The sequence below is a fragment of the Mirounga angustirostris genome, unplaced genomic scaffold (genome assembly GCF_029215605.1).
Source record: "Mirounga angustirostris isolate CCGP_5_RB_7025 unplaced genomic scaffold, mMirAng1.0.hap1 SCAF_7, whole genome shotgun sequence".
Taxonomy (NCBI): Eukaryota; Metazoa; Chordata; class Mammalia; order Carnivora; family Phocidae; genus Mirounga; species Mirounga angustirostris.
Window position 1 is genome coordinate 74,114,903 of NW_026991715.1, and position 14,518 is coordinate 74,129,420.

General features: G+C 41.3%; 2 protein-coding genes across 3 annotated transcripts in view; both read right to left on the bottom strand.

Annotated features, from left to right (window-relative positions):
* Nucleotides 1-14,518, bottom strand: part of MCTP1 (multiple C2 and transmembrane domain containing 1) — a 512,471-nt gene that overhangs the window by 488,243 nt on the left and 9,710 nt on the right. The window lies entirely within an intron of this gene.
* On the bottom strand, nt 6,098-6,376 carry LOC123860111 (small nuclear ribonucleoprotein E-like). The gene has a single exon (XM_045898782.1). The coding sequence runs from the start codon at nt 6,374-6,376 to the stop codon at nt 6,098-6,100; it is 279 nt and encodes a 92-aa protein (XP_045754738.1).

The window sequence follows — 14,518 nt, forward strand, 5'->3', positions numbered from 1 at the left end:
CTTTATTTTTCTATGAACTTATATTTATAGCTTTTACATTACACTATTGATATCACTGTTTATCTAACTTCATGTGTTTTTAAAATTTCACATTATAATAAACATTGTCCTATGCCACTAAAAATGTTTCCCAATAGCAATGAGCACACCTAGTGTCCAAATCTTGGTTTCTAATACCATTCTCCAATAGAAGGAACTAGGAATTCTTCAGGAAATGGTTATTTCTAGGGCTAGGGCAGGAAACAACAGATAAGCCTTGAGCATCTTATAGTAAGAAAGTAAGGAAATACTGAAGTAAATAAATACACATACAAAGATGGGAATAAGCCAAAGGGACACAGCAGCCAATTGAAAGAGCTCTCAATAGCCAAAGCGGGAACAATCTGAGTGAAAAAGTAAATAAATTAGTGTTGGGCTATAACACAAAATTATAACCCACATAAAATGAATATCCATGACTCCATACTGCTATAAATCAATGATTGAATAAATAAATAATAGGGAGACTAGATAAATCGCTCCTGCTGAATTGCAAACAATTTATGTCAATACTCCACCCTCACAGAAGCGGAACATAACTTCCCAATCCCTAAGTGTAAGCTGTGCACAATGACTTCCTTCCAAGGAATACAGTATGGGAAGTGTGTGGGGGTGGGCGGATAACTTTACAGAAGCCTGCCAAACACCCCCTCTGGCAAATGATCAAGGATCACATTGACTGTAATAAGTCAGGTGGATAGTATGCACCCTTGATAAGATCTGATGAGAATGGCACTCTACCTCTGTGGTCTTTCTCCCAAACCCCATAATCCCAGCCTAATAATGAGAAAAAAAAAAACATCAGACAAATCCCATTTGAGAAATATTCTACAAAATGTCTGACCATACTCCTCAAGCCTATGAAGGTTATCAAAAATAAGGAATGTCTGAAAAACTGTCATAGTCAATAGGAGTTTAAGAAAACATGACAAAATATAATTGGTATACTGGATGGATCCCAGAACAGACAAATGACATTAGGTAAAATCTAAAGAGATCTGAATGAAGTATGGACTTTAAGTTAATAATATTGTCAGTTCATTAACTGTAACAAATGTACCATAGTGATGCTAAATGTTAACAAGAGGGGAAACTGAGGGGCACCTGGGGGGCTCAGTTGGCTAAGCGACTGCCTTTGGCTCAGATCATGATCCCAGGGTCCTGGGATCAAGCCCCACATCAGGCTCCTTGCTCGGCGGGGAGCCTGCTTCTGCCTCTCCCTCTATCTGCTACTCTACCTGCTTATGCTCTCTATGTCAAATAAATAAGTAAATAAATTCTGGAAAAAAAAAAAGAGGGGAAACTGAGTGCTGAATATATGGGAATTTGCTGTACCATCTTTGTCATTTTTCTGTAATTACAAAATTGTTCTAAAAATAAAGTTCATTTAAAATGCATACTAATAAATGTCTTGAAAATATTTTAAATTATCACATAATAACCTACAGAGTTTATTAAATTCTTTAAGCATTTCCCTATTGTTGAATATTTGAGCCATTTCCAATTTTTCCCTGTTAAAAGTAACAGAGTGATGAACAATTATCTACATGGAGATTTTGGTTCATACCTTTGATTATGTCCAGCAAAGATTCCTAGAAGTTCATTCTATGTTTTTAAAAAAAGTCAAGATGACATATTTACCTAATTGCAATAATAACCAAAAGTATTGGAAGTCCCATTAGATTGTGCAGCTTCTCTGAAGTAAGTTCCATTCCTCTCAACGGTGAAAAAAAATCCAGGATTTGTATTCAACTCCCAGCCTTATCCACCGATTCTTGCATTCATTCAATAAACACTTGAGTAGCTGCTATATTCCAGGCAAATGTACTATTAGGAATGACATTTAACCACCTTAAGACCTTATTATTTTAGAAATAATAAAAAAACACCTAATTCACAGAATTCTTAATTTGACAGCTAAAGATCATTTCCTGATCTTTGCAGTGAGATAGTATAGGAATAGTAAGTGGTAGGCGCTTTTCAACTAATTGTTTGCAACATTTGAATCTCCAGGCCACAGTGTGATTCTGTAGCTAAAAAAGATTCCTCCAACATTAGCATTTGGTGATATTTTTAAAAATACTTACTTAAGAACTTAAAATTTTTACTCTATAATAAATGATTTCCTGTAGTATTTGTCTATCTCCTTTTAACTTCACTGCCCTCTGGTGCCACCTAATGCCCATCCCTCTGGCACATTTGTGTTTCTTCATCCTCCCGTAAATGTTATTTTAAGCCTGGGTGTAACCACACCAGCAAAATTTCCCTTGATTGTCTTCAGAATGTCCATGTATCACCAAACTCTTCAAAACCATTGCCATTGTTTCCATGACATCTAATTGTTTCTTCCAAAAACTTAGAGATCACTTCAAGAAATTCAACAATGGTGTCTGTTAGAATGAGTTTCTTAGAAACATTCTCTGTGATGAAGAGCTGCATGCAGATGGTTTTTTGGGGTGAAGGCAGTGCCCCTTAAGATGCCCCTGTAAAGACGTGAGGGGGGAAGGTTGGGAGGGAGAAGGTGACCCACAGTGTGGTTTCACCGGAGCTGAAATAGATCCCACTGGGAGCATTGGAGCCTGGACTGCAGAGATGCCCCAAATGGAGACAGGAGGGCTGGGCCTTTAACCTCTCATCAAGCAGTCATTGGCTCTGAGCATCCTCTTGGAGGGGGCCAACCTTGGGAGAGGCAGTTTCCCACCGTCTAGGGCAATGCCCAGTGAGGGACACAGCTGTGAAGCCACACAACCTACAGCCCCAGAGGTGGGAGGAAGGGCACGTCACCAGAGGAGGGGATATGGCTGGAGCACTGAAGCTTCCACGATGGCTCTGCTCTCACTAAGTCTTTGCCTGCTCATTTACTCTTGCCAGTAGGTCTTAAGAGGATCAAGCTCTTGAAAATGAAGTCTACAATCCACAGACACTTTTTTTAATCAAGGAGACTTCTGAGAGCTTGTAGTTCGTTCCAGTTGTGAAACGGTGAAGCAGAGCGGGGCAGCCCTGCATGCTACTCCTAGCACAGTGCCTAGGTAGGCACTCCGAAAATACCTTCAGAGGATACCAAAAGCACCACCATTCTTAGGCATTACACCCGCTTTTAGGAAGGAAAGGAAGTGACACACAAAAATAAAAATATAAATAATATAAAAGGACCAACAATGAGATGAAGATGCCTAAATCAGTTCTCAGCAAAAAACCCGAGGGAGGACTATGTGCAGAGCTGTGAGCACAGAAAGATTTGGAATCACATTCTAAATCTGTATTTGAGAAACTGATGATTTTTGTCTATGTAACCTTGAAAAATAAAATCCCTCTAGTAGTTGTAGCAATGTGGGATATTCTCAGGAGTATAAGAGATAGCCTAACTCAAAAACGTATGGCTTTGTGAACAAAAGTTTGCATTTAACTTTCTTATGTTGGGTTCATCTATTTGTCTGTTTGTTTTTTCCAGACTTTATGTAATTGTTCTGAGTCTGACAATTTATAACATGGTAAAACTAAATCCTTTCTTTAAAAACAGAACTTTGGACTTATGCAATGTTTTATTTGAAAAAGTTCACTGTTGCAATAATATTAAGAAATTGATAAAGATGTGGTAAATATTTTTTTTAAAAGTTGCAGCTAAACAGCTCCTTGAGATATTCTTTTAATAAATGACCAAAGCTATTCAATAAATATCAGAAAACTAAAAGATAAAGTTCATTTATGTCATACCATATCATTTATCCTAGTTATTCTCCTAATACTTTAAAAATTAAAAGTTTTTCTTGGGGCGCCTGGGTGGCTCAGTCAGTTAAGCATCTACCTTCAGCTCAGGTCATGATCCCAAGTCCGGGGATCGAGTCCCACATCAGGCTCCCTGCTCAGTGGGGAGTCTGCTTCTCCCTCTGCCCTTCACCCTGCTTGTGCTCTCTCTTGCTTGCTCTCTCTCTCAAATAAATAAATAAAATCTTTAAAAAAAATAAAAGTTAGAAGTTTTTCTTCAATTAATAGAAAAATTATTTACTAATTATTCAATTTGATTTCACATTTGTGGGGTATCTACTATGTGCAAGGCATATATTCAGCAAAGGGAGTAACTAAAAGTGGCCCCTTCGGAGGAGACACTCCACTTGGGCTGTGGTGAAGAAACATTTTCAAGTGTAGGAAGGCCTCATTACAAAACTATTATCTGTAAAGTGCAGGCAGCCCCTGGGTTTCCTGAACTGGTGAGGTTCCAGAAAGCTATTTACTGACTTCATCGGCCCAGGGAAGCAATGTTACAAATGGGGCTGGTTTCCAGATGAGACCTCCTAATACAGTCCTAGCAGCTCCAGCCCAAGTTCTGGGGGCAAGAAATTATAAGGGACGGGAGGAGAACACGGTAGGTTGCTCACTCCTTTGCCAGATCCAGTCATTCTGCAGCAAAGCTCGGGATCAAAGAAAGTCTTCAGACAGCATTCTCCCTTCCCGCACACCTCCATTCAAAGCTTTACTATTTTCCAGCCTCTTTGCACACCTGCTGACTACTAAGTTCTGCAGCAGCCCCTCAGGCCCAGCTCACCGCCCCAAATTCGACAGATCAAGCTAATTCATCCCACTCCCGCCAACTTCACCCACCTCCATCAAAATTTAGTTTTCTATCCAGGAATGAGGAGGAAAGAATCTAAGTGAATTAATTCATGCTAAAGTAGGAATGATCAGTCCTTAAGGCTCCAGAAGACAAGGGTGTAACTTTTAAAGGAAATTAATACCTGTTAAGTCAAATGTTGGAGAATAACAGCCTATTAACAGTGATGGGGGGGGGCAGGCAGCATAGGAGAATAATGAATATGTATTGAGCATTTACCACGTGGCAGGAACTCACTCTAAAGAACACCATCGGGTAAGTGCGTTATTCTCCCAGTTTTACAGAAGAGAAATGTGGGGTTTGGAGGGGCTAGCACCTTAGTGAGCTCCGGAAGACACTCTGCCCAGTCCTCTCTCTGCCATGGTGAAGTCAACCAGTAGGGTCTTCACCCCAGGGGTGGACAGCTTGCCTCAGCCGTTCTTCCTTTGCACGATTCCTTCTCTTCCTTTTTACTGAAACTAGAGATCCTCGAAAGGCAAATTTTTTCCAGAGTGTGACAGTCAGGACAATAGAGAAACTAAGGCAGTGATGGATGAATACTACTAAAGCATATCTGTATAAATGAAACTGCTTCTAAGTGGGATGTAAATCAGGACTTGCTCGTATACTAGACTCTGTAAAAGGAGAAGACAGTATTTTTTTTTAAAGATTTTATTTATTTATTTGACAGAGAGAGAGATAGCGAGAGCAGGAACACAAGCAGGGGGAGTGGGAGAGGGAGAAGAAGGCTTCCTTCCGAGCAGGGAGCCCGATGTGGGACTCGATCCCAGGACCCTGGGATCATGACCTGAGCCGAAGGCAGACGCTTAACGACTGAGCCACCCACGCGCCCCGAGAAGACAGTATTTTAACTTCCTCAGTATATTTATCCCCAAGCATCAGTATCTATCTATGGAAAGTATGATTTATAGGGTCTTTTCCAACACTCTAGGCCTCAATTAATGAGAGAGGCTTTAAGTTAACTCAAGTGTTATCATTTGTACCAAAGCTGACTTTAAAACTACTCATCTCATTACTATGGCTTTACAATAGTATAGAAAGGCATTAAAAAAGGAATCTGACATACTTTTTTATTCTATACACTATGCTCATTTTACATTAAAAACACAGGAAAAACAGTCTTCTCCTGCAGGGCTGGTGTGAGCCCTGTGCCCCAGGCCAGTAACTAGATCCAGCAGCTCACAGATCAATGCTCTAGGTGCCTGATCATTCATCTTCCCAACTGCTGATTATTGACACAACCCCAAGTGCACATGGGAAATTTTTGCTTGCCCACAGCAATATTTTTTTAATGAAAACAATCCCATAGCATTTATTGTCATCTAGTAATAACATGAAGGTAATCAAAACAATGTGAACAAATGTTTTACAACTATACTCCCAAAAAAGAACATTTAAAAAAACAAACTACATGGCCTTCTCAAGAATTTCTCACTTCATTGATCATTTCTAGTTGGAGACACTTTGGAGCAGGGTAATATTATCTCCTTTTGGCATGATCCGACCCAGCTGTTTTCTTGACTTTGTTTTAGAATGAATCTCTCCTGCATTACCCAATACAAGGTTCATGTACTCATCAAAACCAATGACACAGCCCTCTATCTGCATGTTCACTTGTTCATAAAGCCACACCTCAATCCGAGATCTATTTTGCAAGTATCTGAAGATGCGATTGATGGGCTGCGCCATCACCTTCTGTGCTTTCTGGCTCTGGCCACTGTATGCCATGATGGAAGCTGACAAAGATCACATGCTATCTCAGAAAATGCCCACAGCAATCTGATTTGCCTTTAAGGACCTGCTTCTCTCCCATTTTCAATCCCCATGGTTTAGGTTGGGTTCCCCTCACTCTGGGGCTCCAAGGTACACCCATGACCTGGCCAAGCACCTCATCCCCTGGCCACAAGGAGTAGAGTAAGAGCCCAATCATTCCAGTGAGACTCCCTCCAAAGAACTGTGCACCAAAGGCTGCCGGAGGAAACAACCTGAGAGGGAAGATGCCCAGAGTCAAGGAATTCTGAGCGAAGGTGAGAAGGAGGGGAGGGGCAGAGACAGAGAGAGCTGATGGTATTGCTTGAAGCTCTGCGTCCAGCCTGCTCTGGGTCTTTTCAGGGGTGAGCCAATATACCCTCTGTTGTAGCCATAGCCAGGAAGAGTTGAGCTTCTGTCACTTACAAGGAAAGAGTCCTTAATAAGACATCTCTGTCTGGGCTCCATTCATCTCATTAGACATCTGCATTCCTGCCCACTTCTCCCCAGATGTTCCATTATGATGGGAACCACTGTGTGCTCCTGAGCCTGGCCCACCTGGCAGAACCCACAGGCCCAGCCTCAGTAGCAGGTGTATCTCCTGGCTCCTGGCACACCAGGCATCAGTTGTCCAGCAGGCCCTCACACTCCCCCCAACCCCCAGCTCCACCTGCCCTTCTTCTCATAGGCTGCTGTCCCAAGCAGAGAATCAGGCTTCGAGGCAGGGAGCTCCAGGTTAGGTCTATGGCTGGTTTCTTTTAGAGGGAATTAAGGATGATTCCATTTGTCAAGGCCCAGAGCACACAGCACAGGTCCACATCCCTCTGAATTAGCCACCTCTTAGGTTTGAGAACTGCCTTCTAACTTAAACAAAAACTCTTTCTTCAAATGACTCCAGAGTGTGGGCTTTTACCTTTTCTAGCACATTTATTTCTAAACCATGGCCATGGGATCACTGAGAGAAAACTAGTAGAGAGAGCTGAGGGGATAGAAGTCATTCACACTAGTGCTGGTGCAAACTAGACCAACAGCAGTTACCATGAGGTAACTGAGCCTCTGTATCTCCTATGAAGAGGAATCCCCATGGTTTCATTTACTTAACAGTGGGTGTCTACAGTACCTGATAGTGACATTTATCTTTTGTGTATTTTTACTATTTCCCCAACTAAGAGGACAAATCTCTGGAGGGCAGGGGCAAGGATCCATAGAAGCTAGAACAGAGACATGTGAGTGTAGCCCATAGGCAGCAAATGTTGACTCCTGAGGAGGAGAACTAACAGGATTCCACATCACATCCTCTAGTAAAGAAATCTTGCTTTTCAGTGGTTCAGTCCCAAAGACGACTCTATACAAGGGAACAGAAATCAACTTTCAGGCAACAGAACCCAATATTAACAATAAACTCCAGTTGTGACCAAATTAGGGTTCCAATTATGTACTGGTCTCAGTAAATGCTACAGGCCACAACTAGCTTTTTATTTCTGGGCACATCTGCTTGTCTTTCTAGGAAGCCAATCTATAGTTCTGTCCTTCTGAGAACCAATCCATTTCCCCTGCAAGTTTCTGGGATAAATAAATATAAAAGGTCATGGTTGAAAATTCAAAGACTCGGGTTTTGATTTTTTTTTGTAGTGCTAATGGGGCCATCTTATTTCATGAGAGCTATCACTGAGTCTTCCTTTTAACCCAAGGGTACTAACGGAGGTTTTTGGAGTCCATGGGTTGGAAGTCACTGATTTCCTTGCTTGAAGGTGAATCAGTAATAATGGATTTGTGTACATTTGTATTTCTTTATGAAGAGAATGCAGGTCATCACTGTGGTTGGCTGGAGAGATCAAAGCTTGATTGGCAGGCCTCACTTGGGCAGGTCTTGGTATAATTTCTGAGCCCTCATTTGCTGGACATGCTAGAATCCATACCCTGAGCTTTCATAAAGTAGCAAATAGGCTGCTGATACTACTACTTCAGGTTTGATTGATGGACTAGAGCCTCATAGAGGAGTTGTTATAGTTCCTTTTTTTTTTTCCCTACTGCAACACTGTATAATAAATACCATGGTGAGGTTTTATACCCTTTAAGCTTTCCTTGTTGCTTAGGCACTACAGCCAATCTGTTTCCCAAAGGTGAATATTGGCTGTAAATGAATATATAAAACTTAGATTTTATATCTAAGAAAATACATAGGAAAACATAAAACTTAAATCTCTCTGCCCATGTTTCAGATCTGTTCAACAAGCAGTCTTCCTAACTACCCATGATTATGTTAACAAAATATACAGATTTAAATATACACCTCCTTACAGAATCCCTTCCCAAGGTTCTTCATTTTTTTCCCCCATCCTAACTTCAGGAAAGAAATAGGAAGCTCACAAAATAGATGTCTTCCATAATTTACCGCTGTAACATCTAAATCACTGGGCTTTATCTCATTTTCATCTCTACTTAGGCTGGGAAATGTGCTGTCTCTGAGAATCTCTCCCCTGAGTACTGACAAGGGGAGATTAGATTGCATTTCCTGCCTTCATTTACCTTCCAACAGTGCGCAATAAAAAGGCAATAGGAAGAATGAAATGGCTTGTTTTTCCAGGGGGAAAGATATTTCTATTTCTTACAGACATTTTTAAAATACAACATCTTAGGAGAGGGAAGTAGCCCCAACTAACATTTCTATGTCTTCACAAACCACATCTGTGAGCACAATGTGGCTCCACAGGTAGCAGCAAAGAACAGCTATTCCCAGACCAAAGTCACGAACTCCCTGAAGATGGTTCTCCTCTTCACAGAGGAGCATCAGAGCTCTCAAGATGGCTTCAGAACTTGTGAAAGTCCACATCTCCCCATGGCCCACAAGGTCCTGCATAACCTGGCCCCGGCCAACAGTTCCAGACTGATCCCCCATACTTTTCTTCTTACTGAACTCTGGCTGCCCGGGCAAACTTTCTCTAAGTGCCTTCTGCTGTACTGTCCAGTGCCCAGAACTATCTGCCACATCCCTTACTTCCTTCTGCTCCCCCAAATCTGGCCAACTCCTGTTCATTCTTTGCACCTTAAATGTCACTTCTTCAGGAAAGCCTTCCCTGCCCCTCTCCTTCCTGCAAGCTTAGGCTGGGACCACTTACGATTGATTAGCTGTAGTTCTCTGTACTCCTCTGAATCCATTATTACAATTATAATGGAACATGATTTGTGTATTTTAAAAACTGTAATGGAAATTTCTCCTACTAGACCATAAACTCTCGGAGAGCAGGAACTGATGTGTCTTCTTTATCAAGGTATTAACAAGATACCATGTCTACCATAGTGTAGGATATTTCATAAATATGTGAGGAAGGGAGAGAGAAAGGAAGAGAGATCTAGTCCCAAAATTGTTGGTACGGTAGCAGAAGGAGATCTTCCAGCTACATATATACATCTGGGGCTGGTTCACCATAGAAAACATTTAACCAAATCTTTTCACCATTCCAAGATATCCAGAAAAGCCAGCGCTCGTGAGCAGATGTAGCAACTTCAGTGTGGAGGAAAGCCATGCATCATGGCATTCAACCACTTAACTTACTCAGGTACAAAAATCCCAGCTCCACCACTTACCAGCTATGTGACCCGAGCAACTTCCTCGCCCTTTCTGAGCCTCCACTGATTTATCTATAAAATGAGGCTAGGAATTCTGGCCTCTTCTAGAGTTGTCTCAAAGCCTAGAAGAAGTAATGCCTGCAAAGCACTCACGACTAAGACTTTAGTGCCATTATTATTATTACCAAGAAACATTAGAAGTCTTACCAAATTCAGAAGATATATCTCGCCTTTTTCTTGCTAAAGGAATATACCCTAACCAGGCATAGTCACGGACAACTAGTTGCTTAGACAACAAGCTGTTTTCCTGCCCAGAGATCCTAACACATAGACTAACTGCAGGATGCATAGCTTTATTCTTCAAAGGCATTTAACAACATGATTGGAAGTCCAGATACATGTATGGAACTCACAACAAGAATGATCTGAAAAATGTTCACTTATGAGCTCTCAGAACTGAGTGTGCAAATAGACAAACTAACCCATTCACACTCACTCTTTCTGGATACTTTCCTCCAACCAATAATAGCACATTCTTCCAGTTGTCTCTCCAAAACAAAGTTAAGACTCAGGCCCTTTGGTAAGACTGGTGTTAAAGGAATGTCAGAATCAACCACGAATCAGTGGTTTGGGTACCAGTCATGTACCCGGCACTGGTGCACGGATGTGGCCTCGCTAACCAGTGGAGCGGGGGGTTTCCAGAAACTATGGCCCGGCAGAAATCAGATGTCTGCTACCCATGCTCTTCCACTGACTAGCTATGGACAGAACTTGGACTGCATACAAACTGGCCTCTCTAATCATTTACCATATATAAAATGCACTGATAATTCCTCTCTGTAAAAACCGCTGTGAGGTTTTGAGTGAGATAATACACATAATCTATAACAACTATTTGAGATACCATGTAAACAATGCCCAGCAAATAAATCTACTTCATTTCATAGCCTTTCTCTAATATCATGCCTTTCACAGGATAAGAAAGCCTTAATGAGAGAAGCCGAGGAGGCTGTAAAATATAGATAATACATAATTATAAGGGTCTCATAACTTACAAAGCATTCCCTTTTTTTTTTTAAAGATTTTATTTATTTATTTGAGAGAGAATGAGATAGAGAGAGAGAGAGCATGGGGGGGGAGGGTCAGAGGGAGAAGCAGACTCCCTGCTGAGCAAGGAGCCCAATGCAGGACTCGATCCTGGGACTTGAGGATCATGACCTGAGCCGAAGGCAGTCGCTTAACCAACTGAGCCACCCAGGCGCCCTTACAAAGCATTCCTAATAACAATATCAATAACAGAAATAGTGGTGATGATCTAGCAGGGTTACCTGATGAGGAAGAATTTTTTTTAAAGTAAGACGGATGTTCAAAAGTTGCTAGCAATATCTTTATCTAGCAATCAAAGAGAGCTAAGAGGACTTAAGAGTAAGAAGTAAGTGGGAGAGCTAGGATTATGCCTGACACCAAAATCTTCTGTTACATTCTGTACTTGTTAAGAGATAACCTTCAGATAAGAAAGGGCATGGGGCCTGGGAAACTGGAAAAGGAAAAGAAGGAAATGGCCGAAGAGCTGTGATGTTACTACTGAGATGGGGACAAAGACAAGGCTTTAAAACTTCATCCAAACTTCCCCCTGGAGTTCCATTTCCCTAGGCTGGGCTCCTTGGGCACAACCTACTTCAGAGAGCCTTCCTTTGTAGAATCCAAATTATACTGATGTGTGACTCTGGAGCAGTCCCTTAATCTCCTATAACTCAGTTTCCTCATCTGGAGAATGCAAAAGGTAATAAACCTACTTCAGAAAGTATTGTAGTAGATAAATGAGCTAATATATGTAAAGCACCTAGAATAGTGCCAATACATAATAAATACTCTGTAGGTTTAGTGATTTTTAAGAGCAGGTATAAAGTGTCATTTTAAAATGGCACCAAGATGAGAGGCCCCGTGGTTGGTGGGCCAAAGGTCAGAGGTGAAAGGATACAATTACAAAGAGAGCCCAGCGCAGGTGGGTGAGGGAGGACCACACTCAGCATGTCCTCCCTCATGTGACCTAACTTCAGAAGCTGGAACATGTACTGCGATTTTACAAAAGTTAATTCAAATGCAGGGTCATAAAGCCAAGCCGTACCACTAGAAAGCAGTTCATGGGCACTTAAGCAAAACTAGTTTCCATGACCAATTTCTAGCACCATTTTACAAACAAAATTTGTGTAGCTACTGAAAACTCACATTGGATTTATATGCCTAAAAGAAAAGAATAGATTTTAAGATATGAAATGGACACAAATAAATACACCACTCGGGATGCTATCCAGATAAAATTAAGAGGATGAAAAAAGTAACAAAATGGCATAAGAACATATTTTCAAAAACAGTCAATGAGAATCGGTAGCAATATTAACAGAAAACAGAACATTTTTTAAGCAGCCAACAAAAACAAAGGCCTAACTCAGTTATTCTCTGACTTGTCTTTTGAGGTGATTTCACAAAATGAGCTTCCTCATGCGTATCAGGAATATCCTCAGATGAGAATACATCTTCACAATCCTAAAGGTATCACTTTTTCTCTAATTAAAACATGAACTATATCAATAATGAAGCTCGCCAAAACACCTCCCTAGTTTTAGCTCTAAGGATGTCTTTGTGAGGCTAATGCCAGGCCCAGCTTGAAAATACTAACGGTAGATACTGATTATTGTGAATTCTAGGTTTCAAAAGCTTAAGGGAATGATTCTTTTCCATAGTGGCTATAAATAAGATAGCTACTTAGGAAAGAATAATCATTCTGCTGAAGAAAAGGCATTCCTTATACATTAGTTCAAATTCAAAATAAGATTACACATTCCCTTTGCAGAACACACCCCACAGTAAACCATGAAAATTGCTGATTGGTTTTTTTCTTCTCTCTCTTTGGCTGAGCTGGTTATTATACAACTACTCAGACTACATAGACTTAAGCCAGTTGTAAAGACAAAGTTATCATTGAAAGGTAGTACTGCCACATTAAATTTAGAAGTGGAAGAATATTGGAGTGCCTGGCTGGCTCAGTCGGTAGAGCATATGACTCTTAATCTCAGGGTCATCAGGTTCAAGCCCCATGTTGGACATGGAGCCTACTGAAAATAAAAATAAAAATAAAATAAAATAAAGCAGTAGAAGAATATCGGCGTTGTGGTCATCTTTGGCCCCAGGGGAAAATAGTATGTGTGTGAAAGACTAGGTATGTATATACAACATACCTGGTAAAGACGTAACTGTGTGGGTGTGTGTACAGCAAATGTCAAAGCAGTGCAAAATGTCAAAACATCATAGGAGCTAATTACTTAAACCTCACTATAAGAAAAATTATAAAAACTTCTAATAAAAAAGTGCCTGACGTTCCTTTTTTATTTTCCCTGACCATGTTCCCAGAAAGAAAGAAAAGTAAAACAGCTGAAAGGCAGGGAGCAGTAGGGCAGAGAATGAAGAGCCAAGACCCACGTAATACCCCACCGGGGAAGTCCTGTGAGAGGTAAACAGCCTAACCATGGTTGATAATCCAAAATACACAAAAATCCCTTCCTAGTAAGTTCCATATAGTTCTTCCTCCTGTTCTGGCATATACCCAGGGAGAAAAAAAGTTCAAGTCAGAGAAAGTGAAAATGTCAGGCAGAGAGGAATAAATATAAGATCACTTAACAAAGCTGTATCTTCCTTGAAAAGAGGCAGAGGGCATGGGGCCTGGGAAACTGGAAAAGGAAAAGACTCTCCGCCTGGTCCCCGGCCTCACTCAGCTGATCCCCACAGAGCAGGCCAGAGAGTCACAAAAGCCCCAGCTGGGTCTAGAGTAAATGAATGCTGTCTGGGGGGACAAAGGGAGCAGGAAAGGATTGAGGGGTGACAACCAAAATGGTTAGGTAAATGGTTTTTTCACTTGAAACTACAGAGTTGAATTGGCATATATGCAAGGCCAGTCACAATCACAGCTGGACTCCATCCCTGTCCCTCAGCTCCAGGTTCTCTTTAAAAGCAGAGGGAAGGGGCACCGGGTGGCTCAGTTACTTAAGTCTCTGCCTTCAGCTCGGGTCATGATCCCAGTGTCCTGGGATCGAGCCCCGCATCGGGCTCCCGGCTCCGGGCTCCCTGCTCCACAGGAAGCCTGCTTCTCCCTCTCCCACTCCCCCTGCTTGTGTTCCCTCTCTTGCTGTCTCTCTGTCAAATAAATAAATAAAATCTTAAAAAAAAAAAGGCAGAGGGAAACAAAGAAAGGAGATGGAGAAGGTGCGGGGGTGGGGGGGGCATGCTGAGTCAGGGTTTCCCACCTCTAGGGAGCATGAGGCTTGGCAACAGCTCTGTAGTGACAGAGATCCTCTCTCCAAAATCTATTCCAATCTCAAAAGATACTTTAGGAAAACACTCAGACTTCTAATTTGGTGTGGTGAAAATACTATTTAAAAGCAACTATAGAAATGCTGCATTTTTCTGTTATGAAAAGCTATTTTACATTTCAATAAAAGAACAGGAGCCAAATATGGCTTAAGGGTCTAGATAGAATATGGTTTCTATTTTGAG